The sequence below is a fragment of the Phascolarctos cinereus genome, unplaced genomic scaffold, assembly GCF_003287225.1.
Source record: "Phascolarctos cinereus isolate Bilbo 61053 unplaced genomic scaffold, phaCin_HiC Scaffold_5;HRSCAF=322, whole genome shotgun sequence".
Taxonomy (NCBI): Eukaryota; Metazoa; Chordata; class Mammalia; order Diprotodontia; family Phascolarctidae; genus Phascolarctos; species Phascolarctos cinereus.
In genome coordinates, this window is record NW_027555958.1 from 256124281 (window position 1) to 256150688 (window position 26408).

Genomic DNA, 26408 nt, shown 5'->3' on the forward strand with positions numbered 1-26408 from the left:
ATAGAAGGGCAGTAATCTCTCCCTTCAGGATTCTAGCGATAGGTTGGGGTTTCTATTACAATTATTCTTTTTTTATTTTTTGGCTAGGTAGTGGGGTTAAGTGACTTGCCCAGGTCACACAGCTATAGTACTATTTTTCTTGAATCCCCATTCGATGTTCTCTCCTCTGTGCCTATCAACAGGATAATATCAGTTCACTTCTACAAATTTGACTTTACTGAGTAGGTGCAGCAAGAACAGTAGCTGAAAAGTAAGCCTCCCAAATCAGGGGATATGCTCTCCTTTTGCTAACAGAAACCCTTGAGAGAATTGTCAAAGGTAGTCCTTAGTCAAGAACACATGTAGAAAACACATTAGGCTGAAGAGCACCTGTAAGATGTAAGGTCAATTTTAGTGTGTCATAAAGTGTATTTTTTGTTATTCTTTCTTAGAGTTTTCTTCCCAGGATCCATAGCCATAACAATCTCTACTTCTCAGGTGTTCGATACAAGTCCTTACCATCATGGTTCAAAACAGTTTCTACCACCCTTGTGCAGTAGATATAGGGATGAAGTGATGTAAAATTGTGAGGCTGTTGCTGGCAATGTGCCTTCTTTGTCTGTTGCCCTATAAAGCAAGTGGCCACTGGTCAGTGACTGGAGACCCTCTTAGGGGTGAATATGCAGGCTGAATGCCGTGTGTGCCTTGATTGGCCCCCATCAAGGCTTTGGAGGGGGGAATCTGTGTATTTGCCTCAGCCGGCCTCCATTGAGGTTTGAGGGGATTTAGGGGAGAGCACGAGTTGTGCCGGTCTCAACTGACCCCATTGAGACAAGGGGGTAGTTGCCCCCCTTTCAAGCTAGCCCCTGCGAGAAGGGTTATTAGGGAATGTATTGGGAGTTGGTGCTCCCGTTATTAGCAAACTCCCTTTGAGAAGACTAGACTAGAATAAAGTAAGCTTATTTAATCCCTTATTATGACTCCATCCCTATCTTTCTGTCTGACTGGATCAAAGCAAACCTGCTAGTGAGAGAGGTGCTAGAAGCCCTCCTCTGTCTCTTTCCTAAGAAATGGTGTAGTCAGTGTGTTTATTTGTGCAACAGCACCTTCTGACCCCAGGTCCTGGGAGTCCTTTTCTCCCTTCCAGGAGCGTCCACCAAGTTCACTTTGGTGCATCGCTTTCATGATGGATGAATCATTCTTGCTTAGCTGGGGTGGCTCTTTATCAGACTCAGCTGCTGCTATTACTGCCTCATTTCAGGGTAGGTAATTAGGACTGCTTTGATAAATTTTCCCAGTCTCAGCCTGGGAACTCCTATCTTAAGATTCTGGTTCACTTAAGATCAGGAAAGAATAAATTAGAAAAGCTACAGCACCAAGGTGGGTGGGGAGACATGGCCAGCACCACCTCATTCCCTTCCTCAACTCAGCAGCTCAACTTTTTCTTAGGCAATTGGAGTTAAGTGACTTGCCCAGGGTCACACAGCTAATAAATGTCAAGTGTTTAATCTGAGGCTGGGTTTGAGCTCAGGTCCTCCTGACTTCAGGGCCAGTGCTCTATCCACTGCACCACCTAGCTACCCCTGTAGCTCAAGTTCTTTGAAAGCTACCAGGGAAGAGAGTTCACAGGTGTGGAAATTGCCCCATTAGTATAAATGCAGAATTCTTGCTCAGCAACCAATTAAAATATTTATCCTGCCATATAGTAGGAACCCTTGCAGTCCTTCTTAGGGACAGTTAGGTGATACATTGGATAGAATGCTAAATTTGGAGTCAGGAAGATCTGAGTTTGACCTCAGACACTTGTCTGTGTGAGCCTGGTTAAGTCATTTAATCTCTCTAATTCACAAGACTCATATAAAGTTTAAGTGAGATAATATGTAAAATGGTTTGTGAGCCTTCAAGTGATATATAATTTTCATTACTATTATCCATTATCATCAGCTGACAGATTAAATGAAAGATGAGGTGCTCAGCTGAGATAGCGAGGGAAGGAGAGGTCTAAGAGGTTTGAAGATAGTAGAGAAGATGTGAAATAGCTTCTGTGGGGAATGAGATAGGGGTTCACTTAGGGAAAAATACAAGGATTACTTACTTCAGTAAGGGTCCAGTTAAAGCTAGATAACATAAATTTTCAATATACCCAGTGTAGTAGCCTCTTCACCTCCTCCAGTCCTATCTTGGGTCATGCTCAGCAAACATTCAGGGCAAGCATATGGCAGCTAAACAGATGGAAGTTTGAGGCAGGCTTGCTAACGGCATGCATGATGGAGGGCTTCATCTTCCTACTTCAGACCTTCTGTGTGTTACCCGTCAGCTATGATGATGATGATGATGATGATGATAGATATCATTTATATGTCACTTTTAGGTTTACAACCACTTTACATGTTATCTCATTTAAACTTCGTACCAGCTTTGTAAGATAGGTACTGTTGCTTTTCTATTTATTCTTTCCTGATCTTAAGTGAATGAGAATCTTAAAATGAAAGTTCCCAGGCAGCTGGTGAGACTGGGGAAATTCATCTAAGCAGTCCTGAGACCTACCATAAATGGGAGCCAGTAGTAGCAGCAGCTGAGTATGGTAAGGAGCCATCCTAGCTGAGCAAGGATGACTCATCTATCACTAATGCTAAAAACGGAAAATATGAAAGAAATAGAGAAATAGCTTGAAAAATGTAAAATGACCAAACTAGCAGAAGTAAAATTGTCAGTGCTGCAACAAATCAGAACCAGAACCAAACCTAAACCCCAAATTTAGGAACCAGTGAGGGTTTATGGAATTAACCAGCAAGGGAGGAATTTCCCTCCCCTTCCCCCACTTCTGAGGGCAGAGACTCCTTTCCCCAGAGGAACAAAAGGTCAAAGCTTATATAGGTTTCAACTTAGGCAGGAGATGAATTGGATATGGGGTACTTCTGGATTGTACAGGCCTGTTGCTGGGAGCTTCCAAGGTAGGAATAGGGGATGTGATATCCCTTGATTGGATAGGGCCTGGTCTTGGGCTAGTAACAGGAAAGGCTTCAGGTTAGCTCTCTCTCTTGTAACCAGACCTAATAGGACTGTTTTAGTTGTTTCAGTGGAAAGGAATGTAAAAGATAGATAAGGTGGGGACTGCAATAAAAGCAATGTCAGAGGCAAGATAGAGGAACTGCAGATAAAATGGAGTTGCTTTAGTTTGCTCAGCTACCCACACCAGATAGAGCTCTTAAATAATACATTTTCAGAAAGGAAATAGATCTAGCTGTAAATGAACTGCCAAAGGAAAACCTCCTAGTTCTGATGAACGATTCAATCAACTCTTTAAAGAACAGTGCCCACACTTCACAAACTATTCTCAAAAGTTGAGGAAACATTTTACCAGTATTCTTTTTTGAGACAAATGTAGTTCTAATGCTGTGGTTTTATGGTGTGTTGTGACAGAATTGTCTCAAAGAATTCAGTCAGACCACCTCTAATCCTAGTATAGGCATTTATTGAGATTGACACCTCTCACGAAGTGGGTTAAGTTCCAAGAGGAACCAGCAACTTTAGTGAAAGCTAGACAGATTTTTATAGGGTAAAGATGCAATTACATAACAGAAATTATGAATATTAAAAAGGCAGGAGGGGTTTGTTAAGGGATTTAGGTAATAGGGGAGGGGTCCCTGCCTCAGTGAAACTGTAACCCATTGAGGGGATATGTATATTGATATCATAATAAGCCTTTCTACATCGCAAGTTCTCCTCAAGGACAGCTTTTGCTGTTACTGTGCAGATGCCTCCTTAGGGAAAGTCCCTTCTATTATTTTGGGGTCCACATCCCGCTTGGGCATCCTGGTGGTGCTGCTTTCTGATTGGCTGAGTATTGTGGTCCTGTCTGAGACTAGACGATGTGGTTGTGGTTGAGTGCGTGGACATGCCTGCTGTTCTGTAGGAAATATGAGGAATGGGTCTGGGGGCAGTGGCTAGCTAGAGGTAGTGGCTGGGATCTCATCAAATGGACACACCTGCTGTTTCTGTGAGAAATATGAGTGCATGGACACACCTGCTGTTCTACTGAGCAGTGAGGCATATATGAAGAAGTTAGGATATTGAATTGGGGCAAGGGTGGGGGGAAGAAGGGGCAGTGACCAGGTAGGGGCAGTGGGCTTGTTGTTCAGTGGGGCTTATATGGAAGTTAGAATACTTGGGCTGGGGACAGCTTTATTAGGATTCCATCCCTAAAACCCAAACCAGGAAAAGATAAAATACAGGGGAAAAATGAAACAATTATAGGTCAATGTCATTACTTGAACACTGACTCAAAATTTTTAAACAAAATCCTATCAAACAGAATACAGTAATTTATCCAAGAAATCATCCACTATGATAAAGTAAGATTTATATAAGGGATATTCAAGGATGGTTCAACCTTGGGAAAACAATCAACATAATTATTAAAAACCAAAACACATGATCATCTCAATAGAAGCAGAAACAGCATTTGACAAAGTACAACCCTCTTTTATGCTAAAACTCTACAAATATAGGCATTTAAAGTCTCCAGATGCTAAACCCTAAAATTTTAACTAGGTAGAAACAGTTTTCTATTGAGTCAATCAATCATAGGCTTTAGACTAAGTGTTTAAAAGTCCGTATATGGGAAGTGTGATCATCTTCTCTGTGGAAACTTGTTCGCCAACTGTTGATCATCTAACATAGATTCCCAAAATACCACTCCCTGGTGGGTGCTGGAAGCATGGAGGCAGGCAGTAGCAGCCTTGGTTGTAACTGGGGGCATTGAATTTTTTATTTTCTAATAAGGGGCCGGTGGAAGCATAAGGAAAGAAAAGAAGATAAGAAAATTTTGAAAAACTGTTCCTACATGTTTCATGTGTTGCATAACAGAGTTAAAGTTATAGTTATTACATTATTTTCCAAAGAAATGCGCAAAATGCAAGTTATAACCCATCAGTGGTCAAATTCGCCAACAGGTCTTAACAAGCAAGTGTTGGCAGGCAAGTGTGTTGCACATTGTCAGGAAGTCCAGCATGCGTTGGCAGGAATGTGTGCATGTAAGTGACTTGTTTACAACACGATACTATGCACTTGCACAGTATTTCATCATCAAGATTTCAATGCAGGAAGAAACCCACAAATTTACAATAAATTATTAAATTTAAGATGTGTCATTTTAAAAAATTACATATTTTTTGGAAATGATGCAAATTAAAAAAAAAAACTTTTAAAGGGTTGAAGAAAGTAGATTTCCAGGGGGGTGCTCCGTAATTTTTTTTAAAGGGGGTGGTAGGCCAAATAGATTTGGGAACTGCTGATCTAGAACATCCACTAGTTCTTAAACTTTTTAATCTCGGGGCTTTTTGATACTCATAAATTCTGGAGGACCCTGAAGAGCTTTTGTTTATGTGGGTTATATTTATCAATATTTTCCATGTTAGAAATAAAAAAAGAAATTTAAAAATATTTATTAATTCATTTTAATAATAATTATAACCCAGTACTTAGTTACACATTATATTTTATGAAAAATAGCCATAGTTTTAAAAATACATTAGTGAGAGTAGTAGGGTTGTTTTACATTTGCAAATTTAATGTCTGACTTAGAAGAAATTTGTATTCTCATACATGTGTCTCCATTCATTTTGTTGCAATTTGTTATTTTGGTTGAAATGGATGAAGAAAACCTGGCCTCATGCCTCACAGGTGCGTAGTTGGACAAGGGAGGAGTATTTTAATAGCTCTTTTAGATAATTGTGTTACATTACAACTTGACAAGTGGTATAGTTTCTTAAAGGTTAGTTTCAACGTGCAATCTGAAACCTTATCAACAAACTTTTATTTTATGACAGTCTTCTGCGTAAAAGAGTCCCTCTTGGGAGAACTCAGGTTCCCCTACTGACCCTTCTATAACTGGGCTTTTGGCGTAGGTTAGGCCAGGGGTGGGGATCCTGGGGCCTGGAGGCTACATGTGGACCTCTAGGTCCTCGAGTGCAGCCCTTTGACTGAACCCAAACGTCACAGAACAGATTGATTTGTTCAGGCTGTCAATAGGTTTAGTCTTTGTCCCTGTACCCAGTGTATGTCTAGGGAAAGGCCAGTGGGTCGGCAATCAAGATCAGGGAAAACAACCTCTTAATGAGTTAGGGTGCAGAGAATAACCATGAAACCATGGGAATTAGTTTATTGCAAAGCTTTATTACAGGCAATGGGGCAGTGGAAGAAGGGGAGAGAAAAAGGACCCAGCATACAATTCAGACATACTTACTAACATAGAGCATAACTCACATAAAGACAGTGCTACACTGGGGAGGACAGAGACATGAGTCCATTCAGCAGGAAGTGGGGCGCTCCATTATCATTCATCAGGACCTCTACTCTATTCCAATCAGTATTAATCAGTTTGATATTTTACATAAATCACATAGGGATAATTAGATACAATAGATTCTTACAGTAGGCCTGAAACTTTAATATAATGTTCACTGTTTCTTCACTAGTTATGAAGCTCACTTGTGCAACCACAAGAATATTAACAAAGATATCCATCCTGTTTTACTAAATTCCACACCCAAACCCAGCATGGATGAGATGCTTTGATACTTTGGAAAGGCCCCCAACTTGTTTTTGCACCCCTGGACTACCTTCTCTTGCCCAATGGGAGCAGGTGATCACATTATCACTACTTGGTCACTGGAAGTGACTCTTGCCTTGCCCATCTTAATTTTTGGCCTTCAAGAGCAAGGTCTATCAACCAATGAGATTTTGTATTTTATCATGTCTCTTTTGCACATTTGGTTATCAAACTCTATAAAAAGAAGGTCTTAGGAAACAGGGACATCTCAGATCATGAAGAAGATCTGAGGTCCACTTTATTAGAGGGGACCATTGACCCTTTAATAAAGTGCCATTGGCTCAGAATTCTGCCTCAGCTTCTTCTTTTTTTTTTTTACACTTTTTTTGGGCTAGGCAATGGGGTTAAGTGACTTGCCCAGGGTCACACAGCTAGTAAATGTTATGTGTCTGAGGCCGGATTTGAACTCTGGTCCTTCTGATTCCAGGGCGGGTGCTCCATCCACTGCTCCACCTAGCTGCCCCTCAGCTTCCTTTATGGCTGGACAATTTTAAACTCCATATCCAGTAGGAAGGCGCATTCCTGCTAGAGAGGAGGTAGTTCTCCAAAGTACCCTTGAGAGTGGGATTCTTGTACCCTCAAGCTGGCCAAATCATATCAAGAGTCAGGGAAAAATATTATTTTAGAAATTTGTTATCAGAGAGAAAAAAACAAGCTGGTGGTAGACAAAATATTATTTTGGGGAACACAGCTATACTAACCTTTGAAAACAATTATTGTTAGTATTTTTCCATGAGTATGTTCTATAAACTTACAGCCTTCCTGAAAGGGAGACTGTCATGATGGCTTTGATACCACCAAGCCTAATCTCTCTCTCTCTCTCTCTCTCTCTCTCTCTCTCTCTCTCTCTCTCTCTCTCTCTCTCTCTCTCTTTTTTTCGCTTTTTGGTGAGGCAATCAGGGTTAAGTGACTTGCCCAGGGTCACACAGCTAGTAAGTGTCAAGTGTCTGAAGTCAGATTTGAATTCAGGTCCTCCTAACTCCAAGGCCAGACCTCTATCTACTGCACCACCTAGCTGCCCCTAGTCTTATAAAAGGCCTCAAGCTTCACAGATAAGTAGTTGAAAAAGGGAACAGTATTTTATTAGCCTTTTAAGATAATTATATATATTCTTTGATAGTATACCTCATCTTGACAAGTGGTAGTTTCTTAAAGGTTAGTTGAAATGTGGAATCTGAACCTTCATCAATGAACTTTTCATACTTAAAATCCATTGATGAAATCCACTTTGAGTGGATCTTTTTAAAGAAATTTAATTCTAGCATTATTTTGTTATATCATACATTGATCATATGGAGGATGAGATATTTATGTCTTCAAATGGTAACACATTTCATATATAATATCAAATATCGCGTTTGTTAATATCACCACCTATCTCATCAGAAAAGTCTCTATGTATTTGGAAACTGTTGAGCTCACAGTGGTGGATACAAGTTTCTCAAAATTCTGCTTTTTACTTGAAATCTTGAATTTTATCACTGACAAATATTATCAGTTATTGTCCTTGAAGTAGCAGGCTTGCTTTGTTTTTCGGGAAAATGTATGTCAAATACCTAAGTCTGTATAACTATAGTTTGTCAACGTTCTTTCAAGTAAAAATTTTCTATGAAAAAAGTAAATTCAGCTTGCAATTTAGTCACTCGAAACAACCACTGAGGAAGTGCATATAATACTTTCTATTTCAACACATACAGAATATTAAAAAAAAGATCTGTACCCAAGGGTTGGGATTTAATAAAATGAATAAGTTTTATTGCTTCACCAAATGCATTCTTAAATGAAATGGCATTTTAAATTTTATCCTTGTTTGTTTCTTTATTCATTTGATTGGTGGTGAAGAACATGGTGAGACTAACATTGTTTGGTACCATTGCCTTGATTCATGCTAAGGCACCAGCAGTTTGACTTACCACTGCTTTTTCACATATGCAAATGTCAACACATTTGTTATAGAATAAATTATAAGATTCAAAAAAGGCATTCAACACTTAGAATATTTCACCACCACTTGTGTTTGTTGCCAAGCATTCACGTAAAAGATATTTTGATGATTAGTTAACGCTGATTGCAACAAATAAAAGCAAAACAGCAAGTCCAGTGATGTCTGTAGATTCTTCCATTTGTAAGGCAAAAGTTCTATATAGAAGATGTTAACTTAGTTTTCATGTTTGCAGCTAAATCTTTAATTCATAGGTCATGTAGCCTTTGGAAGATTCCACTGTATACTCATGAAAGTGAGTATACATATGGCAAAAAAAGTCTTAGTATAAAAATAGTTCTGACTTCACAGAATAAGGTCTCAGGGACCTTGGACCACACTTTGAGAACTACTGCCCTAGGGTGTAACTCCTGTGGGCCAGGTCATTTAAAGTCATCAAAAAGTAGTTAGGTGCTCATTTATTCTCTGATCACTTATCGAGGGTATCAACTTCCTGTTATCTATTTTTTGTTGTTTTATCCTTTCCAGTCCAAACTCATCCTTCATGTTTGAGAAAATAACAGCAACTCTAAGCAGCTGTGCCTTCTTTTTGTTGTCAGCTATTATCTCCCAAGGTTGTTAGGTATACTGGGCCTGGAGTCTGGAAGACCTGAGTTCAAATCTGTCTGTGTGATTCTGGGCAAGTCAATTAACCCTGTTTGCCTCAGTTTCCTCATCTGTAAAATGAGTTGGAGAAAGAAATGGCAAACCACTTCAGTATTTTTGCCAAGAAAAACCCAAAAGGGGTCATGAAGAATCAGACACAACTGGAAAACCACAAAAATTATCTTCCATCATTCTTTCTTTGATACTTCGTTGTTCCCTAACATATCTTAAAAAACAAACAAAAAACAAAAATAAAACTTTATCCTTTTTGTTATTCTTAGCTTTCCTTACCAGGTTCAGTTCATCATGAACTTTAGAAAACTTAATATTTTTAGAGTACTGTGTTATATTTCTATATTCATTTTCTATTACATGTACTTGCTTCCATTTAAAAAAAAAACCTTAGCTGGTTGGTGTATACCTTCCATATTCATTTTCATCTTTTCAGAAAACTCCCATTTTTTCCCCTTCTTATCCATAGTTTCTTTTTCCTTTCTAAAAATTTTTTGTTTTCAGAATTTCATCCTTTCTGAGCTAAATTTAGCCCGTGGCATAAGATTCTTTCCCTGAAATTCACCCTTTCCAAATCTAGGATGTCTTTCCTGTCTGCTATCACAATCTCTAGGAAGGATAGAAAATTTCCTCCATAATGTTATCATTATTTAAACCCTAGTAGTAACCATCTTTCTCATATTGGTGAGGATGAGAGACATCCAGGATTAGAATTTCTCTTAGTTGGTTTCTTCATCTTTTGAAGTTATGATGAAGTTATGATTAAACTGAGTGTAAAAATTATACTTTCATTATTAAAAAAAGTACAGTTTTTTTTGGTCACACACACAAATTGATCACCCCTATAGTATTTTATGCTCATTTCAAATATCGCTTCAAGGTTTGACTTTCACCTGTTGATTTCATACTAAGCATAGTTTTATGCTAAAATTTTATTTACTGTGTAAAATGATAGGAATATCCACCACTAAACCACACATTTGAATAGAAAATGGTCAGGTAATATAAAGCAAGATTGCTTTATAAAGAAAATTAATCTATTATTAAGTTTTATATTTTAGGTTTTATAAGTTTGAAATTTTTCTTTTTCAGAGATAAAAATTCAAAGATAATTATTTAGAAAGGACATATATAGAAAAATTAAGGGCCAGAACAAGGGATTTTGAAGGATCTGACAGAAGTTGGGAACAGATTCGATGTGGGGGATGAGAGAGTAAACATGATTTCAGGTTTAAGCATGGGTGACTGGTAGTATCATTAACCAAAAAAAAAAAAAAGATGTCAGGAGGAAGAGCTGATTTTCAGAAGAGATTTTTGAACCTTAGTCTTAACTTCTAGATCCACATTTTGTAGTGGTTGTTATCTTAGAAGAGAATTGTCACAAAATAAAATTCTCTTTGCTTTGAGTATTTCTTTTTTTAAAAAATATTTTTATTCTCTGCATGTCAGTTAGTTTCACTTTATCTACCTTGTAGCATTTTTATAGCCAAAGAAGAATTTTAAGGGGCTCAGAAAAAAGTAGGGGACCTGCCCCAAGGTCGTATAGGCACTGGTTCAATTCAACTCAATTTTGTTTATTTCAACAAATATTAATTCATCACTTACTACATGGAGAACACTGTTCCCATCAATGGTAGAGTTGAAACTAGGTCTCTTGACTCTGAGTTCAAGGTACTCCCTATCACATCCCTGTGCTTGCCTTCTCAGCCTTCCTTTTCTCTGGATGCTCCTCCTTCCCAAAGGTCAGAATGAGTTATTATTATTCTTACTGTTTGTCTATTTCTTTAATTTCTTTCTTCCAAATCCCGTTTATCCACAAGGCTCTCTCTACTTAATTTTCAAATCAGATGAGTTTAGTATTTTTTTTTGCCCCCAAATACAAAAATCAATTAATTCTGTTAATTTTTACGTTAATTGTTAAGACCTTAGTCCTTCATAGGATAAAGTCCCCTTACAGATTGAATGAAACAAAGTAATGTAATTACAAAGAATACGAAGATATCGGAACCTAAAAGATAAATTTTTTTTGGATCAAGTGAATCAATACTTAAAAAAAAATAAAAGCTTAACGTTATTTTAGTAGGAGCACTAAAAGTTTCCTTTACCTCCGTGGGCTGCCCTTTAAGGAGTCTGTGTTACTTCCCTCATCTACAGAGACATTTTTAGCAAAACTCTGAAGAAAGATAATTTGTTTTTTAGATAAATCAAAGGCCAAGCAGTGAAGAATCATCTCTAACAGGTCACAAACCTTATTCCTTTAACTATTCATTTTACATTTATAAGGAAAAGAGCAACTTTGGTTTCTTGCCATTGAATTTTGCCTAAAGTTGCAAGTATTTTTGAAAGCTTTGGGTATCATATTTTATATTTATTAACAAGAGAAAAAGAACGTAAAGCCTGAGAGGCCAGGGATGATATTCTGATAAAAACTGGGCAATTTGGTGCAAGGAATATTTTGAATTTGGACTTTTTTTGATGTATAACAAACACAATTTAGAAGCCAGAACAGAGACTACTGGGAGCACATGGTGTGCTAAGCAACGCACCAATCACAGCGCAGCCCTGCCCTATATATACCCCCTTGGTCGAGGCCGTTCTTTTGTAGTTCGGCAAAGTTTAGTTTGTCGTTTGTGCTTTTCTCACGTTGTCTGACATGTCTGAAATACTGCCTGCTGCTTCTGCTGAGCCTAGCGCCACTACGGCCACTGCGCCAGTTCCAGCGCATGTGGAGAAGGCCCAGGCGAAGAAGACCAAGACAGGAAGTCGCCCTAAGGCTGTGGGTCCTCCTGTATCAGAGCTTATAACTAACGCCGTGGCCGCATCCACTGAGCGTAATGGGGTGTCTCTCGCGGCTCTAAAGAAGGTCTTGGCTGCCGGCGGCTATGATGTGGAGAAGAACAACAGCCGGATCAAGCTAGGCTTGAGGAGTCTGGTAAGCAAAGGTACCTTGGTACAGACCAAAGGTACTGGGGCTTCAGGCTCTTTCAGGCTCAACAAAAAAGCGTCTCCAGGCGAAACCAAGAACAAAGCCAAAAAGTCACCTTCGGTTAAGGATAAGAAGCCTGCTGCCAAGAAGCCTAAGAAATCTGGCTCGTTAACAGCTAAGAGCGTGAAGACTCCAAAAAAGGCAAAGAAACCAGCAGCGGTGGGAGGCAAGAAAACGGCCAAGAATCCTAAGACTAAAGCCGCCAAGCCTAAGAAAGTGGTCAAGAGTCCAGCCAAGGCCGTGAAACCCAAGGCTAAGGTTGCCAAGTCAAAAGCTGTCAAACCCAAGAAGGTGTTGCCCAAGAAGAAGTAAATTAGCTGCCGAATTCTCTCAAGTAAACGCCCCAAAGGCTCTTTTAAGAGCCACTCTAAGAATCTTATGGAGAGCTGCAGGAAACTTGTCCATGGTAATAATATATTTGTTGAGCACCTTTGTGTTGTATTGCCTGGTTGCTTTTGGAGTAACCAAAATTTAGTATTATCTTGGCACTTTGCGCCATCTCTGAGTTAAGAGATTTTGTGGTTTTTAATTTTATTACATTTGATATTTGAGTCTTTAACCACTACTGGGGTCAATTTTTTGTTGAGTGTTAGGTACTGGTAATTAGAAGCAAATTAGATTGGAAGTGCTTAAAATAGAGAGAACTCGAGTTAGTTTTTTGCCTTTGACTTGGATCTTTGACTTAGATCTGACAAAATTGGATTCTCCCACTGTAATAACTTGTAACTCTGCAGCTGGAACTTTTGAGCTATTAGGAATTTTTTCTAATGCAATATTGGGAAGATTGCAGACTGCTGGAGCAAGTTTTGACGATGACATGGTACCTCTAGGATTTAAGGAACTTGGAACTGATAATTCCTGTAAAAGAAGCCGAAGGATGATAGTCACCAGTAGGTAATGACCAAGAACTTGGTTAAGTTTACATGTTGTGTTTGTCACTCATAGAATACCCAATTTGAATTTTTTCTTTCTACATTTCCAGAAATACCGGGAATCAACTTTATTTTACGTTTGAAGAGCCCAGGGTTGGTATGTGTTAATTTTCCTAGGTTACTAGGTCAAGAGAATTCAAATTAACTAAGAAATGGGAAAAGTTTGTGGGAGTTTTGGAATGGCATCAACACCTGGTAGAATCGTAGAGCTATAACTGGAAGAGTATTTTGCTGCGATCTAGTAGTTCGATTCCATTTTACATGTTGAGAAACAATCACAGATTCAGATGAATTTTTTGCGAAGCTAAATATAGGGGAAACCAAGATGGAGTTCATTTTGATGCTCTTTAGCCAGTACCATTTTTTCCTTAAATTCCTGTCTCATTTTTTGTCTTTTTCTTTTTTGTAGAGCGCTTAGTTGTAGGTACTCTTTATATGTGTGGGTGGATTCCCATATATCTTACATATTGGTAATTATTTGGAGTGGAATTTTTCTGTCTTGGTTTTTTTTTGGGTAATTTGAAGAAAGTATGTTTTTTATGAGTTTATTTTATATCTTGCTGCTTGACTGAAGATATTGTTTCACTCTTTAGTTAGGTTGTAGTGTTTTCTAAATAAAATGTTATTGCAAAAAGTGATGTTTGTTTTCCTCTTCCTTTTTTTCTGTATTACTGTTATAGACCGCTGTCATTTCTAGAGCTATGCTAAATAATAGTGGTAATAACACTTGCTTTACTCCTGATCTTATAGAAATGTCTGGTGTTTTTCAATTACATCTAATAACTCTTGGTTTTAGATAGACTCTACTTGCCATACTAGGTAGTAAGGATGGGTTCCCTCACGAAGAGTTCCCTGAACCAAGGAAATCACAAATTCAGATTCTCCCTAAGGGAAATGGTAAAATGAATGTCTTCAAGTATCTATACACATCTTATAAATTTGTTGATATAAATTTGGGAGTTTGTGTGTGTTTTAATGCTTTCTCTTTATAGTTTTTGCTAATATTGAAACATTCTTGGTATAGATCCAATGGTTGTCATGGTGTATAATCTGTTTATGTTGTATCGTACTCTGCTGATAGTTTATTGAATATTTTTGCACCAATATTTATTAGAGATAACTATGGCAGGGGTTCTTAAGCAGGGACACATGATCCTTTAAAAATATTTTGATAATGTCAGTGTGATTGGTTTCCTTTGCAATTTTATCTATTTTAGGGGAGCTAGAGTCAGGAGGACCTGAGTTCAAATTTGGCCTCAGATACTTGCTGTGAGACCCTGGACAAGTCGCCTAATTCCGTTGCCTAGCTCTGCCTGCCCCACCAAAATAATAATAATAATGATAATAAAAGGAAAGTTAGTTTTTGGGGGGCAGCTAGGTGGCACAGTAGATAGAGCTCCAGCCTTAATCAGGAGGCCCTGAGTTCAAATTTGGCCTCAGACACTTGACACTTACTATCTGGGTGACCCTGGGCAAGTCACTTAACCCCAATTGCCGTAGCAAAAAGCAATAAACAACAACAACAAAAAGAACACCTCGTCTATTTTATTTTATGAATTTAAAAACATTCTGAGAAGGGAACCATAGGATTCACCATACTGCCAATGGAGTCCGTAATATGAAAAAGTTTTAAGAAACCTTGGTCTTTAATTTTTTTTTTTAGCCTTTGCTTTATCTCTCCCTTGTTTAAGTATCAAACCCACATTTATTTCATGGAATCCCGCTTTTACTATTTTTTTGAAAATGTGTAATGTTGGAATTGTTGCTTTAGTATTTGATGAAATTCATTTGTAAATACAGCTAGTCCTGGGTAAGTAATTTTTCCTTCGGGAGTTTCTTTATGGCTTATTCAATTCTCTCTGTCTCTTCCTCTCCCCCCCCTCTTCTAATTTGAGGTTTTTAGGTTTTTTTTTCTTCTGTTATTCTGGGTATTTTATATTTTTGTAAATATTCATTAAGTTAATTTATCAGGTATGTTGGTGTATAATTTGCCATGAAAATGTTTAGGGATTAACTTTCTCCATAAGGACCCTTGTTTGGAGTGCATCTGAATTTTTTTGGTTACATTGCTTCATTATTGTTATTTTATTTAATGAAATAGTTGGCTTCCATTTAAATTTGTTAGCTGGCACAGCGGATGGAATGACCTGGAATGAGGACATCCTTAGCTAAATCCAAACTCACATTTACTAGTTGCATGAATGTGGGTGTATCATTTTTTAACCTTTGCCTCAGTTTCCTCAGTTACAAACTGGGAATACTAATTGCACCTACTTTGTGAGAATCGACTGAGGTCACTTGTAAGCACTTTCTAAACTTTAAAGAGCTGTATAAATTCTAGATATTTATTCACATGCCCCTTATTGATCATATTTTTTATTGTGATAGTCAATAGTAGTTAATATTTGGTTTTCTGAATTTGTTTATGATGTTTTATGCCCTAGTGCATGGTGAATTTTTGTAAAAATGCTTTGTACAGCTGTGTAATATACTATTATCTATTTCTATTTCCTAATCTTCATAGAGCTAAGTTAACCCTTCTACAATTCTATTCAGGTTTTCAACTTTTAGAAATTTATGTTCTAGTAAGATTCTTCTAGGTCTGAAAGGTAGATAATAAGGTTATCAGCAATTATACATAATGCTATTTGTTTCTCCTTCTCGGGAGGGAAGAACTCTTTACTGTTATCCTTGTGCCCTAAGACTTCAGCAGTGGGGAAAAGGATGTTCTTCTACTCCATGCTCAAAAAAAGAAAATAAGCATTTATTTAGTTTCTGCTGTGTCCTAGGCACTATGCTAAGTGATTTTATAACTATTATCTCATTTGATCTTCCTAACAACTCTGCATGGTAGAGGTGCTATTATCATTCCTGTTTTGCAGTTGAGGAAAATAAAGCAGAGAGAGGTTAAATACTTGTCTAGAGTGGTCACACAGCTAGCAAGTGTCTAAGGCCACATTTGAACTCAGTTCTTTCAGATCCTAGGTCCGGCACTATAACCAGTGTGCCCCCGGCTGACTCGGGGATCTCTTGGAGTAGAGCATGCTCAGTAGGAAACATCACGCCCATGGAAGTAAGCCCAGAAAATCCAGATCCAGAGTGAAGTTGAGCTGTTGGAGAGGAGCACAGGGAATTTAGCAGGTGACACGTCCAGAAGATAAGGAATAGAAATATGTAGACGTCATGGGAAGAGAACTGGGGTTTTTTTAGTAATTGAGTTGTGAGTTGCCTTGGACATGTGCACTGGACGTATGCCTCTTTATATTCTGTATGTCTGTCCATTCTTTCCACTGCTGCTCTCTTCATAGGAGATTGCACCCCAGGTTAATAGAGGAGCTGTCTAGCTCTTAACCAGGCTATTTTAGTAAAGGCCTTTGCTTTGCCCTGATTCTTTTTTTTTTTTTTTGGTTAGGCAATGGGGTTCAGTGACTTGCCCAGGTCACACAGCTTGTAAGTGTGATGTGTCTGAGACCGGATTTGAACTCAGGTCCTCCTGAATCCAGGGCGGGTGCTCTATCCACTGTGCCACCTAGTTATCCCTTGCTTCGCCCTGATTCTGTCTTTTAGGTGACTATTGAAAGTCAATGTATCAGTTAAGGTTTGTGAGTTATAATGTTAGGAGTGTGGTCCCATAGAACCCCTTGAATCTGGGGAAGTCATTGTCTGGAAGACCCTACCTATAAGTGTACTATAGGGGGTAAATTCAAAGGGGCTACTGTCAACAAACTGTTTTATAATGACTTTCTTGTTTTTCTTGAAATGCAACTTTCCCAAAATTATAAATGTGATTTTCAAAAGATCTTTGGGGGTTAGCAAGATGGCTGTGACTTTTATATAATACCCTATACTTATTTCAAGAAATGCGTATTTGAATTGTGGTGGTGGTGGTGGTTGTGGGGAAGGTCTCTACAATATGATGGTGATAACATGGGGAACTTCACTGAACAGCCCCTAAACCTCTACAGCTTCCTCTGCCTGTGTTCCCTTTGATTTTAGTCTTGGGTTTTTGTTCTACTACCAATACCCAAGAATAAAAAGAAACAGGAGAGTGGGAGTGGGCAAGTTCTATTTCTAAAATTACATGTCTGGGTTCGTGACCTTTCTTCCTTTTCTCTTCTTCAGCAGTATTCCTCCCACTCTTTCCACTGTTAGTACATTACGTGTGATCAAAAGTGCACAACGGTTTATTGCAATTATAAGAAATTCCAGGGTTTAAATTCCTTTTGAATCATATACATATGAGGTAAATCACAAGCATAGCTTTACATTACTCAGCTTGGCACAAATTAAGAACCCTTTAAAAAGTTTACAGCCCTTTCCAGGTACTTCTTCCTGTATTCAATATTCTTTTTCAGTCCTGCTTTTAGGCCATCAGAAGATAAGTGGAATGGTCTAGACCCCTAGTCTAGAAAATCCGGAATTCAGTAGTAAGAATTTGTCAGTTTATCAACATGTTAAAGACCAGTACCCATTAGAGAAGAACAAGTTAATAACATTTGAAGAAACAAACAATTCTTTTTTCCTAATTAAATGTTCACTGCATAACCTTCATATCAAAAATTTAGGCTCTCGCATAAACTTAATCACAAAGAGGGAGTGTCGTAAGTGATCAATATGGGTTACCTCAAGTGGCTACTATGTGCAAGGCACTATACAAAGAGAAAAACAAAAGTCTTTCCTCAAGGAGTTTACATTCTACTAAGTGTATAGAAGATATATATATAGATAAGTAAATGCAAAGGACGTACAAAATCATTTCAAGAGGGAGAGAATAGTATACCATTAAACAGATCAGGAAAGGGTTTATATATGAGGTGGCATCTGAGCTGTGCTTGGTTGGATATTAGGGACTTGTTTGAGGCAGAGAGGATGGAAGGAGTGCATTCTGGGTATGGGGATACAACCTATGTAAAGACACCTAGGTGGCAGATATGATGCTATGTACATTTAGCTGGCCAATTTGACTGGAATGGAGAATACCTAAGGGACAGAAATATAAAAGAAGACTAGAAATGATAAGTGAGATCACTTGTGAAAGTTAATTAACTAATGAGCATTCTCTTTTGAGATTGAATAAATTCTCCAGAGACTTGCTGTTTGTGGCTGAATACTATAGCAACTCTATCAAGGTTCAGAAACCCTATGAAATAGACTGCCAGTCGTTTTATCATAACAACTTCAATCCTCAGGTTTAACTTTAATCAGTGTCCTATGTGTATCTTCAGGGAACTGCCACTGAGGGATAACGTGAACTCTAATATTGTTCAGAAGGGAGTTTGAGACCCACTCAGAGTCTGGATCCTTTGATGTCCATGGGTAATGAAGAAGGCGAAAAGGATGGTGGTGATGGGTGCATAGCATGGATGCCACCTTCCAGGGCTCTTTCCACTGGGATTGTAGAGGGGAGACTGGCAGCTGACGATTAGCAGAATGTCTGACTCTTATTATTTCTCCTCCAGCTGGATCAGTTTACTGAAAAGAAATGCAGCACAGGAAGAGAGTTGAGACACCTTATGTTACTTTCAATATCGTGATCCCTCCTTGTCTCCTTCCTCCTACAATCAGTCCAGGTCTACATAGCAGCTCTCTTAAGTATGGTAGGGTGATGGTTTTGGAAAATTAATGTTGGTGTGTGGAACAGCCTCTAATGAGACTGGAATTAAGGAAGTTAGGAGATTATTGCAGTAATCCAGACACACAGTGATATGAACCTAGTGGTGGCAGTGGGAATGGAGAGGAAGAATTTAAGCTTAGAGACATTAAAAAGAAAAAATAATATGACTAGGTGACAAACTGGATAGCAGAGATAAAGGAGAATGAGATGTTAAAGATGACTCCCTTTAGTGAACCTGAGTGACTGTGAAAATATTGGTGCCATCGAGAGAAATTGAAGTCAGTAAGAGAAGTGTTGGACATCTTGAATCTGAGGTCCTATTGGAATACCCATGGAGGCATTTCAGTGATCAAGGGTAGAGATATAAATTTGGCATTAGTGTGGGGGTGATAATGATAATACTATGAGAGAAAATGAACTACCTTAGGAAGTGAACAATGCACAGAATATTATTAGAAGGCACTGGAAAAAGAACCTTGGTAGACTGGAAAAACTTATTTTGAATAGTACCCTGGACCATTCTTCTCAACACTTCCTGCCCCCAACCTCTGATAGGGCAGTTAAGTTGTGAGGAGTGGATAGAGCAGAAGTCCTGGAGTTAGGAAGACCTGAGTTCAAATGTAGCCTCTGAAACTTACTAGTTGTGTGAGCCTGGGCAAGTCACTTAACCCCTGTTAGCCTTAGTTTTATTATCTGTAAAATAGGGATAATAATAGGACCTACTACTTCACAGGATTAATAATTGTAAAGGGCTTAGCAATGGTACCTGGCACATAGTAAGCACTCTATAAAAATGTTAGTTGTTGTTATTTATTTTTATAGTAGGTATTCAGTAAATACCTACCAATTGATAATTTCCCCATCCACTCAGTAGAATATACTATAAGTTTTGAGGTATGTTAAAAAAAATGGTATGTAACATCTTTCCTTGGGCTTCTTTATATGTCTTGCTTACTTACCTTCAGTCAGGATATAGCTCCTGATCAATCCTCCTGTGGAGATAAGAAGCCTTGTGATGAGGGACAGGGAAAATGAGAGTTACAGTTAATTCTTCCCTTAATTTTAAACCTCATTTTCCTGTTTTGGGTTATTCAGCCCCAAAGACCACCTCCACATTTCAATTCTAGTGGAAACATATGTTTTCCTTCTCTTTCCTGGGCAAAAGCTCTGGTAAACCCCATGGAAAGCTAGGCGGGATGATGTTGAAGGGGGGTGTATGGCTCCACCAGACTCAACTCCAGGGACAAGTAAGGAATAAGCTGCTTAGGCCAAGGGGCAGGGAGCTCTGGCAAGACAATAGTGGAGTGATCAAATGGAAAAAAGTATTTATTAAGCCCTTACTTTGTGCAAAGCATGTGCTAAGTGCTGGGGACAGAAAAGGAAAGAGTAGTCCCTATTCTTGAGGAGCTCACGTTCTAGTAGAATGAGACTATTGGAGGTTTTAGCTGCAAGTTACATGGTCCGTAGGGTATAGGGGCAAAGCTAATAGTAATGCATCTTATTTAATGCCATTTCCATTGATAAGACTATGCCCATTTCTGATGTTGAACCATTTAACAATGCCGAGTAAGTCAGTATACCTAGGAGCTACTACAGTTAGCTAGGCAAAAATCACTTTTCTTTTTTCTACTTACTTGACACCTTCTTCTTTTTCCAGATGATGACAACTATGGTGGTAATGATAATGCTACCAATGATCCCAGTGGTGATCCCAGTAGCCAGGGTGACAGACAGTGGGCGATGCTCTGAAACAGGATAGAGAGGTTAGGGGTTCATGATTCCACCAGCCCCACCCCCCCCAAATTCTTCTGGGTCCTACAGCTCAGACAGATCACTTTTTTTCTCCCTCCATGGAAAGATTCCCTCTCCTCTGCCGTCTTCATTCTGGTCCATACCCCAGGTCATAATGAGGGGCTGGTCTAGTCCTGGGTGCTCTACTTGGCAGGCATATCTCTGTTCTTCTCCTGGAGTAACATCCACGGCTATCCAGCTCTGGAAGGTTCCATCCCCACTGGGATGGATGTCTCCCAGCTCAGTTCCTTGGTTCAGTAGCTTCCCATCCCATAACCAGCTCAATGTAATGTTCACTGGGGAGAAGTTGTGAGCTTGGCATCTCAGAGTGGTAACACCTTCATGAGTGGTGTGTCGAGTCACTCTCACCAATGGGGGCACTGAAAAGGTAGGTGAAAGGAAAAGATAAGGAACCTTTCTCAAGGCTCTTTCTCTTCAGAAAACAATATAATAACATAAGGCTTTTGCTTTTTATTAATTTTTAATCATAGTATTTTATGATTTATTAATGATTAATTTATATTTATTAATATATCTTATTTTAAGAGGGACATAGCCAAAAAAATAAAATGCCAAGATAGGACTTGGGGTTCAGCTGTAAATTTTCTTGTCCCCCCACCTCAGGGCTTTCCTCTTCAATTTTGCATAGGAAAATGAGATCTGGGAAATTAAGAAGGAAAGTCCTGTATTATTTATACTAAAAAAGTAGAAGAAGACAAACTGAGTTCCTCTTTTCTGCTTCTGTCCTCTCTCTCAATGAGGTTTTCCATCTTAAATGAAGACAATGTTGTTTTAGCCTACCATTATTATTTGTTTTGAATTGTTTTACATTAGTGATTATATTAATACTCACTTTTCCTTGTCACCAAGCAAGGGGATGACTTTGCAACATTGATACCCAATGTGAATGTACAATCTCTATCCTTGGCACATGCTATGTGTTTGTGATGTTCACCCAAGGATGAAGCCTATAAACTTAATGAAATTAGCACCATGATCTCAGCAGTCCTGTTAGGCATTTCCAGGGAGGTTGAAGCTATCAGTTTGCCCCGTCCTAGTGACTAGGGTCATCGAGAGAGAGAGGCTTCAAATACACAAATATCCTAAGCTTAAAAGTGGAGTGTGTGTGTGTGTGTGTATGTATATGTGTGTGTGTGTGTCTATATATATATATATGTGTGTGTGTGTGTGTGTGTGTATGTATATGTGTGTGTGTGTATGTATATGTGTGTGTGTGTCTATATATATATGTGTGTGTGTGTGTCTATATATATATATATATATATATATATATATAGACACACACACATATATATATATATATATGTATATGTGGAGAGAGAGAGAGAGAGAATGAGAACATGAGAACACGGGAGGAACTTTGTCAGTGTTATACCTTTCTTATTCAGGATTTCACTTCCAATCTCTAAGTATCTTTGTAGCATCTCAGGGCAGTCTCTTTCTAGGTAAGTTCGATGTTGTTTTGCTCGGATCTTGTTTATCTCCCATTCCTGCTTTGTGCCCTGGGCTTCAGGCTGAACTGCTGTCCAGTTCATTGTCTCTGGATGGAAGATGAGATAGTCTTGACCATCATAGCCATATTTCCAGAAACTTCTGCTTCTGTTGTCTTCCACCAGGAGCTCACAGCCAAGCATTACCTGTAGTATGTGAGACCCTGACAACCCCCAACCCCAGACCAGTTATCAAAGCTGAAGAGTTCTACTGTAAATGTCTCTCTAAACCTCAAAGGCTTTATATCATATATGTAATATGTGTGTGTGTGTGTGTGTGTATATATGTATGTATATATGTATGTGTGTACATACACACATATCTCAAGGGATATCATGCCTAACAGGACTGGTGAGATCATGGTGCTAATTTCATCGTGTTTATAGGTTTCATCCTTGGGTGAACATCACAAATAGATAACATGTGCCAAGGATAGAGATTGTACATTCACACTGGGTATCAATGTTGCAAAGAGATCCCATTGCTTGATGACAAGGAAAAGTGAATATTGATATAATCACTAACGTGAAACAATTCAAAATGAATGTCTTAATAATGGTGGGATAAAACAGCATTGTCTTCGTTTAAGATGGAAAGCCTTATTGAGAGAGAAAGGGCAGAAGCAAAAAAGAGGAGCTCAGTTTGTCCTCTTCCACTTTTTCTTTTTCAGTATAAACAATCCAGGACTTTCCTTCTTAATTTCCCAGATATCCTTTTCCTGTGCAAAATTGAAGAGGAAGGCGCTGAGGTAGGGGAATGAGAAAACTTATAGCTGAACCCCAACTCCTGTCTTGGTATTTTATCTTTTTGGCTGCGTCCCTCTTAGGGCTAATAAAAATAAAAAGCTTTATGTTATTTCTTAAATGTTATTTACTTATATTGTTTTCTCAACTGTGGAAGAGTAAATTCCTTGTGTACTCCATTTCATAATTATTTATAAGTTCTACCCTTCTTGGTCGCCTAGAAGATGGAGGTTTCAAAGACAACTGGACCTTAGGAATAAGGCTTGTGGTTCAGTTACCAGCATATTTTTTTAAAGGAAAGATGAAAAAATAAAAACATTATATATTCTATTCTTGACATAGAGTATATAGATAACTTGTAAGTAGGACACAAAATGTCGCTGATCCAGAAATGCTACAAGTCACAGTTCTTACATTAACTTGTGTGATCTGGACAAATTATTTGAGCTTTCTGTTTCCTCATCATTGCATTATAAGTTCTTGTCTGGCTCTAATGTTCTATGATTCTGCCTCTCCATTGTCTATCCTTCCCCATCTGGGATAGCAGTCTGTAGACCTTCTGAGGGATCTTAATCAGTATGTGAATGAATACAAATTCACCTAAATCACTAAATCTAGCCAGCTTTAGATCATACTTCATATCCATTCTAACCATCCACCCTAGGTGTAGAGCAACGAATCTCTTTCCATCTCTTGCTTTGGGAACAGTAATCAAATTAACACCAGTGTTGCTTCTATAAAGGAAATGTCAGTTGACTCTCCTATGGTTTCACTTGTCATCTCTGTATCTCCCTGGAACAAAACTTCCTTCTCTGGCTACCATTCCCCTATTTAAGCTCCATGAGGACAGGGATTGTCTCAGATTTATTTTTATATCCCCAGCACCTAGCATAGGGCCTGATGCATTACAGGACTTAATGCTTATTCATTCATTCTGTATAGAGTAATTGGGAGTCCCTCCTGCTGTGACTGTTTCAGAATAGAAGCACTAATCATTATGACTACTCTGTGTTGACTGAGAAATGTAAGCTGCACCTTTTCCTGCCCTCCTAGTCTCACATCCACCTACTCTAGTTTCAAATTGGTTCTGAGGGTACTGAAAGGAAAAGTTATGCTATTGTAAAGTACTTCAAATACTTACCCTGACCTTGGCTGTGATTGTCCATTATGGTCCAAAGGTCGATAATGAACATATGATCCCATCCTTTCAGGCTTTGAGTAAGTCTCATCCAAAACTTATCTATTTCATCCTTCTGTATCCATGGGCCCCTGGGTTTTGCCTTTCGGCTTTCATGATCATAGTACACAAATAAGTGCTCATCCACATCGCCAAGGGCTACAAATGAAGGGAGTCCTAACTCAGGATGTGATGCCCCCATGAAGAGAAATTGAAGAGAATGAGACCCTGGAGATGACAAAGATACTGAATCAGGCGCTTAGCAGAGATGGAGCGAGTGCAACAGTTCTGAATTAGCTGCTCTTCAGATCCTTTAACCAGTGGGAAATCATTGTATAAATGTCATCTGTTACTAGGTGGTATCCACAGGGACAAAGATTGAGGCAATGACCTCTTTCTGGAAGCCATAAATTCTAGTTTGAGGATAAAGAAGATGGAACTAAGGAAAGAAAGAAAGAGGACAGTATACCTGGAATTCCTGTTACAACTCTTTCAAAATATTGTGTGACTTTGGACAAGCCCCTTAATCTCTCTGGGCCTGTCTTTTCCTCAGCTATAAAAAGAGGGGCTAGGACAAGATTGCCTGTGAAGTCCATTCTAACTCCAAATCAATGATCCTATGATTATGTAAAATCTCATAGTTTTTTTCTTTCTCAGAATCAAATAAGATATGTGAAAGCACTATGCAAATTTAACTTAAAATAATTAATAGTAAAATGATTAGAGTAGTACTAGGGGGACAGAGTTGAGAAGGAAACAGATGATAGCTACAGGATCCACCGTGAGTAAGGAATAGGGGGAAATCCAAACAAGGCAGGAAAATTTAAAGGACAGTACGACCTGTTTCTCCTAATTCCTGTTCTGTAGGGAAAAGAGGTGGGGATGAGGATGAAGGTGGAAGTAGGACTCAACCACTTCTTCACTCCTGTCTTCTTCCCATTGACCCACCCCACCTGCTGACCACTACCCTCAGACTCACGAGACGGTCCCTCCCGTTGGACCACTACCCTTAGGAGGAGCAGGAGAAGAGCCAGTTGAGATAGTGTCCTCATTGCAACCCTGAACCTGCCCGGTATTTCCAAGTCACAGGAATGCCCCTCTCTTTGCCTTTCCTGCTTCTGCTGGCTCCCAAATCCTAGTTTACAGGGCTTAATCTGAGAGACCTAAAGTATTTTATTCCAGGACTAGGAGGACATTCCTTTTCAGAATGTTCTCCACCCCATGTTTTACTGAAATGGTTTGTACACTGAAGAGGATGGACTCTTTGTCCTGCCCCCAGAGGAAAACACGGGAGCTGTGTTACGTGCAATTGAACTTTGCCCAGCTTATCTTTGTGCCCTCTCTTGTGACCCACAGTACACATTTCTAAAGGCATTGACCAAAGCCTAGAACAAACACACAGCCTGGATGAATACAAGTAAACAGAGCACATGGGCAGCATAGATATTTGCAGAAAGCTGACATCTTTTAACTTCTGCAGTTTGATAGGGAAAACAGTGGGACAGAGCAAGTCAAACATCCTCAGGCAAGGCAAAAGAACCAGAAGGGCAGGTTTAGGGGACTCCAGAATTCATTCATTCAGCAAATACTCTTTAGGTCATATTTTGAACATCTGTAAAATGAAAGGGAGTATGTAACTTCTATATTTCCTTCCAGTTCCGATATTAATGAATGCTAGGATTTAAGATCTGGGAGATACTTATCTATACCAGGAGTTCTTAACCTAGGGTCCATGGTCGTTGGGTCAAATTTCAGGGATTCTGTCAACTGGGATGGGGGAAAGGTTGACATCTTTATTTTCACTAACCTCCAACTGAAATTTTAACATTTCCTTCAATTTTGAATGTAGGTACAAAACATTATGCTATGAAGGGGTCTGTAAAACTTTATAAAACTGATAAAGGAGTACATGACCAAAAAAAAAAAAGGTTAAGAACCCCTGATCTTAATCTAACCCCTTCATTGTATAGGTGAGAAAACAGTCTCAGAGCGATGGAATTTTGCCCAAGCTCTGTTGAAGAGCCAAAATTGCTACTAGAACAAATTTAGTTGGGGAGTTGGGGTGGGCCTGTAAGGGTGGCTCAAAGAACAGTTTGTGGTTGCAGTCTTGTTTGTATAGGGCAGCCTGATCCCTATAGACTTCTGGTGAGGAGGCAAGAGACTGAAATCCAATGGCAATAGACTCCAGACAGTACTAACACAGAAAACCTTATCGAGCAGCTGCCTAATTAAGAATTGTACCACATTATGGGGGATTGTTAGTTCTTGTCACAGGTAAAAGCTGTACTTTGACATGACCAAGTACATTCCAAAATCTCAGGGCCAGAACTGATTACGGATGAAGTACACACCTGTCTGCTGAATAGTCTTGCCAATAAACAGCTTTAATGCATCAACTAGTAAATGTAGCCTCTTTTCTTGATTTAAACAGGAATGGATGAAAGTGATCCTATTTAATTTAA

At 38.8% G+C, this 26408-nt stretch overlaps 2 protein-coding genes across 6 annotated transcripts; one reads left to right on the forward strand and one right to left on the reverse strand.

The window, feature by feature from the left end:
- The first annotated feature begins 11619 nt into the window (after window positions 1-11619).
- Window positions 11620-13598, forward strand: LOC110194434 (histone H1.5-like). Its single transcript, XM_020966794.2, has 2 exons — window positions 11620-13071; window positions 13160-13598. The coding sequence occupies exon 1, from the start codon at window positions 11845-11847 to the stop codon at window positions 12487-12489; it is 645 nt and encodes a 214-aa protein (XP_020822453.1). The 5' UTR covers window positions 11620-11844; the 3' UTR covers window positions 12490-13071; window positions 13160-13598.
- Window positions 13599-15852: 2254 nt separating this feature from the next.
- Window positions 15853-25204, reverse strand: HFE (homeostatic iron regulator). 5 transcript variants are annotated; one of them, XM_020966785.2, is made up of 7 exons: window positions 24926-25204; window positions 23911-24174; window positions 21911-22189; window positions 20619-20894; window positions 20358-20468; window positions 19683-19715; window positions 15853-16219 (listed from the first exon to the last, which is right to left on the reverse strand). In XM_020966785.2, the coding sequence occupies exons 1-7, from the start codon at window positions 24996-24998 to the stop codon at window positions 16038-16040; spliced, it is 1218 nt and encodes a 405-aa protein (XP_020822444.1). In that variant the 5' UTR covers window positions 24999-25204; the 3' UTR covers window positions 15853-16037. The 5 variants fall into 5 exon arrangements, with proteins under 5 accessions (XP_020822444.1, XP_020822445.1, XP_020822447.1 ...); XM_020966786.2 differs by having other exon boundaries at window positions 21911-22075; window positions 24926-25203; XM_020966787.2 differs by lacking the exon at window positions 15853-16219 and adding an exon at window positions 17278-18581 and having other exon boundaries at window positions 24926-25201.
- Between the last annotated feature and the right edge of the window lie 1204 nt (window positions 25205-26408).